We start from the raw sequence: 9,556 nt of genomic DNA, 5'->3' as shown, positions 1-9,556 counted from the left end.
AAAAAAAAAAACAAGAGCCAAGCATGTTTAATATTCTTATATTTAAGAACTTTGTCTTCTCTACAAAACTCGTTGTCTTCAGAAAGACTTTTGACAATAAAGACTGAGAAATGTACAAATATAGTCACAAATTACTATCACTCTATCACTATGAATACAGTTTAAATAAATATATCATTTCTGAATGTCGTATTCAAGTTATAGCCATAATCCACAGTTTACTGAAACCCAAGTTTAATATTATGTTTTGACAATCTAAAACAATGGGACAACAGCAGATTTTCATCACAATTATGTGACCAAGAGTAAGGAAACACAATATAAGATGTGAATAAAAATTTGGTCATAACTAACATCTAACAACAACAAAGATGCTATATAAAAAAGATATAAAGCAGAACATGTATTCCCTCCAGTTAACTAGGCACACTAAGGAAACGTGATGGCTAAGTTTTATATCTGAACTTAACACCAGTCCATTTAACTCAGGATGTAGTCTAACAGTACATTGGTGTGGTGGGATCAAAAACATTTATTTTCAGACCGCACACATCTAGGATGCTTATTTACACTATGCGTTTAACCTAAAACATGTAAAAGCTCAAAAAACAGTATCACAGTATACTTTTCCAAAGAAATAAAACTGGAGCATTCAGGTATAAATGTTATCAAAGTCTAAAAAAATGTACAAAGAATGTACTTGGCACCTTATATTACAACAATATTTTCCCTCAATGGTTATTCACAATAAATTATAAATTAACAATGTAATTAAAACATTTTATTTTGTTTTATTTTCTTCCATTTTACGGAAAAATAACTCTTGAGAAAATACTATGAAATGTTAAACAAAACATGTTTATAAAAAGTCAGAAAATTCTGTATCTGCTACACGTGCTTGCTAGGTAACCCTTTTGTGGATACTGTAAACTATAAAGTATAGTCTGATCGCAGTAAAATGCAAAAATGTCGAATGCAAGTCCCTGACATATATAAGCCAGTTTCAATGTATTTGCAGTAAATGTGAAGAGAATGTATGTGTGTGCGTGTGTGTGTGTGGCGTGTGGTGTGTGTGTGTGTGTGTGTGTGTGTGTGTGTGTGTGTGTGTGAGTAGGTACTTGTATATATGTTTTCTGTAAGAAAATGAAAACAGTTTCAAGTAATACTGGTTTATTAGGAAAAAAACTTTAAAATTCTAGTAATAATAAGACATGGAAGGTAAGTAAAACAGTACAACTACTGTGGGGCTTTCATGCATGCTTAAAATAAAACGATAACAATCTAAAGGAAATCTTATTTTCATCTTGCCAAAGTAAAACTACGAGTTGCTATGAACTTAGGCATAGTGCTATGATTTTGCTCTCAGATTCCATCCTAGATTTTCTGATTTTCTTCATAAAGTTCTACATTTCTAACGACACATATTGGACCAAATTAAGCCGACAGAAGGGGTCCTTATAACTTTTAACTGTATTAGTCTAATAAACGAAGATGATGTGTTTTGAAAAACTGAGAGCACTCCTCTTTCTCAACCTCTGGCATGAATTTTGAAGTCCGGGGCTATGATTTTTTTTAGTATTTGGGAGCACTGAGTCTGAATCATAAAGGAAAATGCAGTCTGATACATATTTTGACAACCTTAAGTCGACTACCATTTAATTCATTACAAAAATCTGTCTGCATACCCCTCAAAATCTTAGCACAAGAAGGGGGACAAAGACCCAAAATAGGAGCAGATATTAAATACAGCTCTTATAAACTTAGAAAGTTGCTAGAATAACAGATTTGTGTTAGCATGTATTTTCTGAATTATATAAAGTATGAAACGTGTAAATGTATGTTATTATTTAGTGATTTCAGTCCTCGTGATTTTCCAGAAAAATACAAGTTTTATGAGGAACAGACCAAAAATATGAGGCAAAAGTCTGGACATTCTGCACAAATCTAGACAATTAAGAGATAGGTGTGTCTGCTACCAAGATAAACACAAGCAGAACTATGAAACATAAACCCGGTGCATATCTGCGCTGGGACGCGAGGGTGCAAGCAGGTTTCTATTCCTTTCCTTGTTCCTTGTTCATCTTCTTCATTTTCATACGACGGTTTTGAAACCATATTTTAACTTGTCTCTCAGTCAAATTCAGTAGCCGAGCCACCTCATTGCGCCGATCCCTAGTGAGGTACATATTAAATAAAAACTCTTTTTCCAGCTCCAACGTTTGGTACTTGGTGTAAGGACACCTCTTCTTTCTGGAAGAACGGGCGTGTAACCAGTTGACTGAAGGGTTATCTGAAGAGAAGAGGAAAATTGTTTTTACTTTAATGCACTGTAGGTATTACTCTCTCATTTGTTTCATATTGTATTAACTGATCGATAGCAGGAGTGTTTCAACGCAAATTGTAGTTTATTTTTTTATATCCGTTTATCCCAAGCACTAGAGTGTTAACACACTTGCATATTCAACACATTTCATGCTTAAATATTCACAATGAAACGCCAGTTATATTTGTTAGATAAATAATGTACTCCACAAACTCTGCAGAGCACATTGCAACAGATTAACAGATGAATGACATATACGTGTGTGTGTGTGTGTGTGTGTGTGTGTGTGTGTGTGTGTGTGTATATATATATATATATATATATATATATATATATATATATATATATATAATGAAACAAACAAAGTTTTTCCTTTCAAAATTTCATCCTGACACATGCATTACATCCTTAACGTGTGTTACACAAGGTATTGTAACTGTATCACGAAAAAGTTCTGGTCTAAAGTAAGATACGTGTGTGTGTGTGTGTGTGTGTGTGTGTGTGTGTGTGTGTGTGTGTATATATATATATCCTATTATAAAGTAGATTTAGCCACAGACCCAAGCCAGAGGCAAATAAATGAATGTCAGTAAACGCTGATCAGCACAGTGAATACTGCATATGTATAATACATTAGTTAAACTAGAGTACACAAAAAAGTATTGGTCAATATCATGTAGCCATAAATGTATAATTTGGACTCAGCTCTAATGTTGTTGCCCCTACCTTCCACCTATCGCTTAAAAATACATTCACCCGTCAAAATGTTGCCCCAGTACACACATTATAAGTAGCAAAAGTTGGACCTAACAGTAACAATACATTAACAGCAGTGCATTTCAACCACACAAACGTATTTTGTATATAGCCTTTAAGGGGAAACATTAATTTACAGAGCCCCAAGCATTTTGTACTGTTGGGGTATAAAGATTACAACAAATTCTCAGAAAAAAATATATACTCATTTGAGTCTATCTACATTCTTGTCATTCGGAAAATGTCACAGCATTAGAGGATATGAATAAATAAAGTGAACCAAACTTAGGTAGTACAACATAAGTATATCTGAAAAGATGCAGAAATAAATAAAATACTTACATTCATAAGGAACCATGGGATAAAAGCTTAAGTATGCATTACTGTGCACTGATGACAGCTGGTAAATATGTGACAATATTTTATTGCTAAAATATTGTGTGAAGAAAACAAGTAACCAGTAACAGTACTAGCTGAATATAGCCTGTTTTACAAAGGAAAAACACACGCAATAAATGGTACAAAACACCTGAGCATTACAGAAAAAAATAAAAATAAACTAGAGGACCACAGAAGCAAGCAGTTGGTGCAAATGCAGTATGTATGTAAAAGTGAAGCTCTGTGTGTGTGTGTGTGTGTGTGTGTGTGTGTGTGTGTGTGTGTGTGCGTGTGCGCGCTTATTTTGCAACTGATTTTAAATCAGTAGTGCATATTCGGTACATACTCGTTGATTGTTGCGCTTTGGTAGGTAGCGTGATTTCTCATTAAATTAATGCTGAATTGTTAACCTAGTATAAATACAAAATGTTCAGACTTAATCAGGTGTCCCTTGAAATAAGCATGGGCATGGACGCTCCCCCCACCATTAGGTAACTATTGACTCAATGTGATATGATTCCCCAGATGCCTGCAAAGTCTGTGTGGCGTTCATACTGTAACACAACGGCATTCCGATTTAAATAGCATGCGATCTTGTGTGTGCGTGCGTGCTAGGTGCCGAGTTGTTATTTCAAATATGTCTATTTTTAATTTGGAGGCCCTTAGTATTTTTATTTCTGATGAACACTCAGTATTTCTCTATGGTTTGAGAGAGAGGTCCACTGTTATAGTGAGTCTGGAAACCTATGCAGGATGGCATGATTATTTAATGTTCAACCAAGCTGTATGGCCCGAAATTGTTCTATAATGAAGCATGTTGTACTTTACGTCGATCAGAAATGTTGCTGTCTATTCTGAAATGCAAGAGTCGTAAACAGTCTGGAGCAGACATGATATATAAAACCATGAACTGCTTGGAAGCACTCTGAAGGTTTTAAAAGAAAGGTTCACAGTAATACTGCATACAGTGGCACTTTGGAACTGCATTAGAGGCATTTGCTTGTATTAATTAATTAGTCCGTGATTTGATCTAATTCTAACCGCACTTTTTATTAATGGTCGGTATAAAAACCTTATTCATCGAAAGCAGATTATCACACATTCAGTTACCCATAATCTAGACTTTAAACCTTTCTGAATAACATTTTGACCACTTGGGGGGGGGGGGGTCTTATCTGAAAACGAGGCACAGTTAAAATGTCAGCGAAACCAACAGTTCAACAAGCAAACGGCAGAATTAAGGAAATTATTTCTTATGGCCTAGATGGCTTTCCTACAACCTTAAAACTTTAGTAAAAACAAATCCTTTACTTATAACAGGATCAGCTCCATACTATGACCGCATCTGCAAGTAATGGTTCTTCTTTTTTGTTAAAAACACTTGGCAGTGTAGTTTGTATGACAGCATAGTTTGTATGTCTAATTGTTTTTTTTACGTTTGATATGTTTCTATTATGTTTGATGAAAGTTGAATGCTTGTATTACTTTAATGCTTCTAATGTATTAGTTTGTTTAATTTTGTGCTTCTCATAATGACATGTACGTTTCATGTACACTTGTACTTTATTGTTATAACCAATATCTTTAGATTTGCTTTTATTGTTTATACTTTTAATTACTACTACTAATATTAATAGTACTGATTTGCGTTTACTCTTCTTTTTTGTCACATATTATTGCTAGATTTTCTCCACCAGTCCTTTTTGTAAATAGCCAGGGCCAGATAGAGGTAGTTCGGTTAAAATGGTTAAAATAAATAAAACATGACCAAGGCAATATATTTAAATAGGATATTTATTAGAGACCCGGGTTTGCTTCTCACAACCTCCACATGGTATTCTGCTCGGAGTAACTCCTGAAAATTGTTCATCCTGGTGGATCTCGCTGGCTATCCACAACTCAGAGAAGAGGAGATGATGTCTAGTTAGGCTGTCTGCCTGCTCACTACATAAACAATGGCACGAGACAAGCTCGTTGAATGCAAATGAATGGAAGCATTGCGCGCAGCTTTGGTCAGTTTCCCTGCTGCAACACAGCAGTAAAAACCAAAAGAAAAACCCAGCCACGCTAGACTTTCCATTGTGTGATTCCTTAAAGCCGCTTGTATTAGGGGTAACATGGGATATATGCAAATGATTGCTTAAGGACGTCAGGTGCTTCAGCTATATGGCAGTTTTGAATGCACATGACTTTATTCCTTTTTCAGTCTGCTACAGACAAACTCAACCCATAAAATCAAACAAATGTTTGGAAGTATGGGTTGTCGTACAAAGAACAAGGTCAGACTGAAAAAACAATCAGTAAAAACTAAAAGAAAAACCCAGCCAAGCTATATTTTCCACTGTGTGATTCCTTAAAACCTCTTGTATTAGAAGTAACATGGGATATACGTTACATACATGGGATATACCTAATGAGGTTCCCCATTGTTTAGCTCTGTTGCAATACAACAGTAAAGCTAGGTTTGAAAACGTACTGCTACTACAGTACATTAATGCAATGAGAAATTTTTAAATACGAAACACGAGCATGATGCTGTGTCCCAGAGTGTGGTTTGCAAAGTATCCTAAATCGCACAAAGTTGAAATAACACAATGTTGTTATTATGAGCCGGTACAGAAAGCTATGTAAATGTGCGTGTAATCACTACACTAGTAATGTGATAGTTCTGCATGTAGCTTCCATTTATATTAATTTCCTAAAAAGAAACCACAGATGAAAATACAGGGAGTAAAAATGCCCTACTAGTATTACATTTTATCTAGTGAATCTTTGGATGAAGAATCGAATAGTACAAGTACAGTACACAGTAATAAATTTAATTATCTTAGATACTTTGTGCGCCATTCATATGGAGTTGTGAAATGAGCAAAAGGTTTAGTCAGTCGCTGCATCAGTTTATCCCCTCCCCATTTAACAAGCAAATAAAAGATGCAAACCATTACTATATCCTCATAACTGACGATATTCCACACAAATATTGTAAATCCAATCATGATTATTTTAACACAGTGCTGTGTCAAAATTCTGTCACAGAAGGCTCTATAACGTTAGTGTAAAATAAATTGCAAAAGCATGCATTTTAAATATCATTATAAATAACCGGTTTGATCCAACAGTTTCATATGATGACACATAACTACTTTAACTGGATTCCCAAAACACATTCTTTATAAAATGTGCAGTCTGCTTGTGTAGCACGATTCCTAATTTAATGACCCTGCAGACTAAGGGATTATTCCGCCTATTTACACTTACTACTTCTCAGTGTGGGCATTTACCTTCTACAGTAACACAATAAGGATTTTGGCTTGGTCTATGAATAGATTGTGTTAGCTATAAGGTTACGTAGACAGTTCTAAACAGTTTGAGCTCTTGGAGTAATATATAGCTGCCAACAAATGCTCAGAAAAAAATGCGGTCATTGAGTACAGAGAGTATATTCAGCGACATCTGTCCACCAGCAAAGAACACGACATAAGATGGTATAAACAAATAAAGCAAATGCATCTGTCTACACAATAAAGTAAAAACGAAGACAAATACATACAAATCTATGCTCATTATATTTAAACCTGTAAAAACTCCAGAGTTCACTAGACATAAGCTGATTAGTAAATTGATAGTTCCAATTATTTAATGGCAATTAACTGTTCACAATCATTGTGTATAACAGCAGGCACACTGAATTTGGGTTTGGTATCAACCGAGTTTATGAGTCCGACACGTATAAGGAAAGGTCCCTAAATATCTTTAAGTAGCTTTGGACTTGTGCAAACTATGGATAAACTGGTAACTGGTAACATGGTTCTGACTGGATCTCTACCTGACCCCATGTGCAAACATGGGAAAAAAGGGACTGTAGATGGGTGGATGGAGGGATGGGTCTCCGCCTGGACCGTTGCTCTTACTGTTTTATTAATCTATGCTAGCTGTTTCAAAAAAGCCTTGGCTTTGCAATTTAGGACAATTAGCTTAAAATTATCCCAGCCCCCACACACGCATAATACCCTGACAAACGCTGAATAAAGATGAAACAGACTGCAAAGTTTTCAACGTGAGCTCCCAGGACTAAACATCACTTGTGTGTGTGTGTGTGTATATATATATATATATATACATATATATATATATATATATATATGTGTGTGTGTGCATATATATATATATATATATATATATATATATATATATATATATATATACAAACAAACACTACTTTTACACCTACGTTCCCATGTATATCAGATTGGTTTGTAACACTTACGAGAATCTCGAACCTTCTAGGGGTTAAGAAAAAGAAGTATCTTTTAGAAACAGGTTTGCTTACGTGTCTGCCGTGTAGTTCTTGGCTTGCCAATATGTAAAACTTTAAGTGTGATGTTAAGTCAACGAAGTTAATGTTCTTAACTAAAGTTTGCAGTATTTAATTAGTATTTTTAAGAAGAAAACACATGCTTTACGTGCAACAAATACAATCGTCATCCTTCTATGTGTTTCCTGACTTACTGTCACCCTATATGTTTTAGTGAGGATACTAAATGCATGGTTCTCCGCCACTGCAGGGTAAGTATTATGTGAGAAATCCGTTATTTATTAAAGACCCAAGCTGTAAAAAAAGAAATAAAGAAAGAAAAAGATTGCCTCACCATTACCACACGCACATTATAAAGGCCTGCCTGAACTACTTCGAAGTGTAAAGCTTTTACAGCCTAATTCTGACTGAAAATAAAACTTTACGACTTTGGAAAATGGCTGAAACTTGAAAGCAAGTGTGGACGTTTCTGAGGTCATTGACGTGGGCACGCAGAGGCTTTTTAGTGCAGGTTTGCCTTACAGATTGTAGGACATAGCTTTCGTTTTATGGCATTCGGAAGCATTTGTTCTGCTTTCTTCCTCACTTTATAACTTACTTTGATCTTGCTTGTCTTTGTCTTCACTTCCTTTGCAAACTATATTGTCCTGGAAGCTGGGCCCCAAGTTCGAACCGATGTGGTCTGTTGCTGCTGACTGGTCTAAGCTGTACTCCTGGCTCCTTGGCTTGGATATGTCTCCTAGGACAGGCTCTGTTTTAACAGCCCCGTGGCCATGTAGGAAAGTCTCTGATCTTGGCACAGGGTCCAACCAGCTCCGCAAGTACCTGTTGTCTGAAGGAGAAATGCTCTGTTGTATATAAGGATGGTAAACTGAAGAAAGCGCACCGACAGAATGGGGGTTTATGGTCGTCCAAGAGGTGCTGAAAACTGGCGATTTCGGCTGAAAACTACAAGAAGGAAAATCTAAATGGTCAGCTTGGACAGGTGGTCTGGGACTAGCATACTGTCCTGACGAAAACTTGGCAGAAGACGTTTCTTCACTCTCATGACTTATAATCGAGTCGACATAATAATTGCTGAGAGCTCCAGAAATGGACATTCTCAGACATCATACAAAGCACGGTTCACTGAAGGGAAAATATATAGGACATATCTAGATTTGTACTCTACCCTTCTCAACTTCCTAGCCAACAAAAGTACAGTCTGGCTGTTGTGTTGTGAGCTTCTTGCAAAATGATTGGTCAAACTTTCTTTCCGTGCGCCTGATAAAGCGTCAGTGAGGCGTAAATCAATGGGCCGAGGGGCTGCGCAATGCTGCCCCCCACCCTTTCCGCTACATTCTGTAACAAGGAGCGGCGGAAAGTGCCCGCAGCATTCCGACTACCCCTCATGGGTACCAAATACAAAAGTGCCCGCAGCATTCTCACTGCCCCTCAGGGGTACCAAATACAAAAGTGCCCGCAGCATTCTCACTGCCCCTCAGGGGTACCAAATACAAAAGTGCCCGCAGCATTCTCACTGCCCCTCAAGGGTACCAAATACAACGTAGCGCTCCTGTCGGTACTGAGTACTGACAGCTTTACTGCTTACCGTGCTCATAAGGACCAGGTAAGCATGTCATTTCTTTATTCTCCTCTTAACAGCAGTTTAATCATTGATATTGGCAAACGCCTCATTTTAGAAACATCATTCGTTTTGATTTTTAATAAACATTTTTATAATGATTTTTTCGTGTAAAGAAATGACATTACGTAACACGATGTTGGTCTACTCGTCAAATGAT

At 36.4% G+C, this 9,556-nt stretch overlaps 1 protein-coding gene across 1 annotated transcript; it reads right to left on the bottom strand.

Moving 5' to 3' along the window:
- Positions 1–22: 22 nt before the first annotated feature.
- HOXB9 (homeobox B9) lies at positions 23–8,964 on the bottom strand. Its single transcript, XM_044055321.1, has 2 exons — positions 8,371–8,964; positions 23–2,290 (listed from the first exon to the last, which is right to left on the bottom strand). The coding sequence occupies exons 1-2, from the start codon at positions 8,870–8,872 to the stop codon at positions 2,055–2,057; spliced, it is 738 nt and encodes a 245-aa protein (XP_043911256.1). The 5' UTR covers positions 8,873–8,964; the 3' UTR covers positions 23–2,054.
- Between the last annotated feature and the right edge of the window lie 592 nt (positions 8,965–9,556).

The sequence above is a fragment of the Protopterus annectens genome, chromosome 13.part0 (assembly GCF_019279795.1).
Source record: "Protopterus annectens isolate FY-2018-M chromosome 13.part0, PAN1.0, whole genome shotgun sequence".
In the NCBI taxonomy this organism is placed as follows: Eukaryota; Metazoa; Chordata; order Ceratodontiformes; family Protopteridae; genus Protopterus; species Protopterus annectens.
This window is presented reverse-complemented; position numbering and strand designations above follow the sequence as displayed.

What these genes read in the sequence shown, in the direction of transcription:
- HOXB9 (XM_044055321.1), bottom strand. Translation starts at nt 8,872, where the DNA reads ATGTCCATTTCTGGAGCTCTCAGCAATTATTATGTCGACTCGATTATA. An exon ending in CAAAGACAAGCAAGATCAAA is followed by an intron (nt 2,291 to 8,370) that starts GTAAGTTATAAA and finishes TCTTCTCTTCAG; the next exon opens with ATAACCCTTCAGTCAACTGG.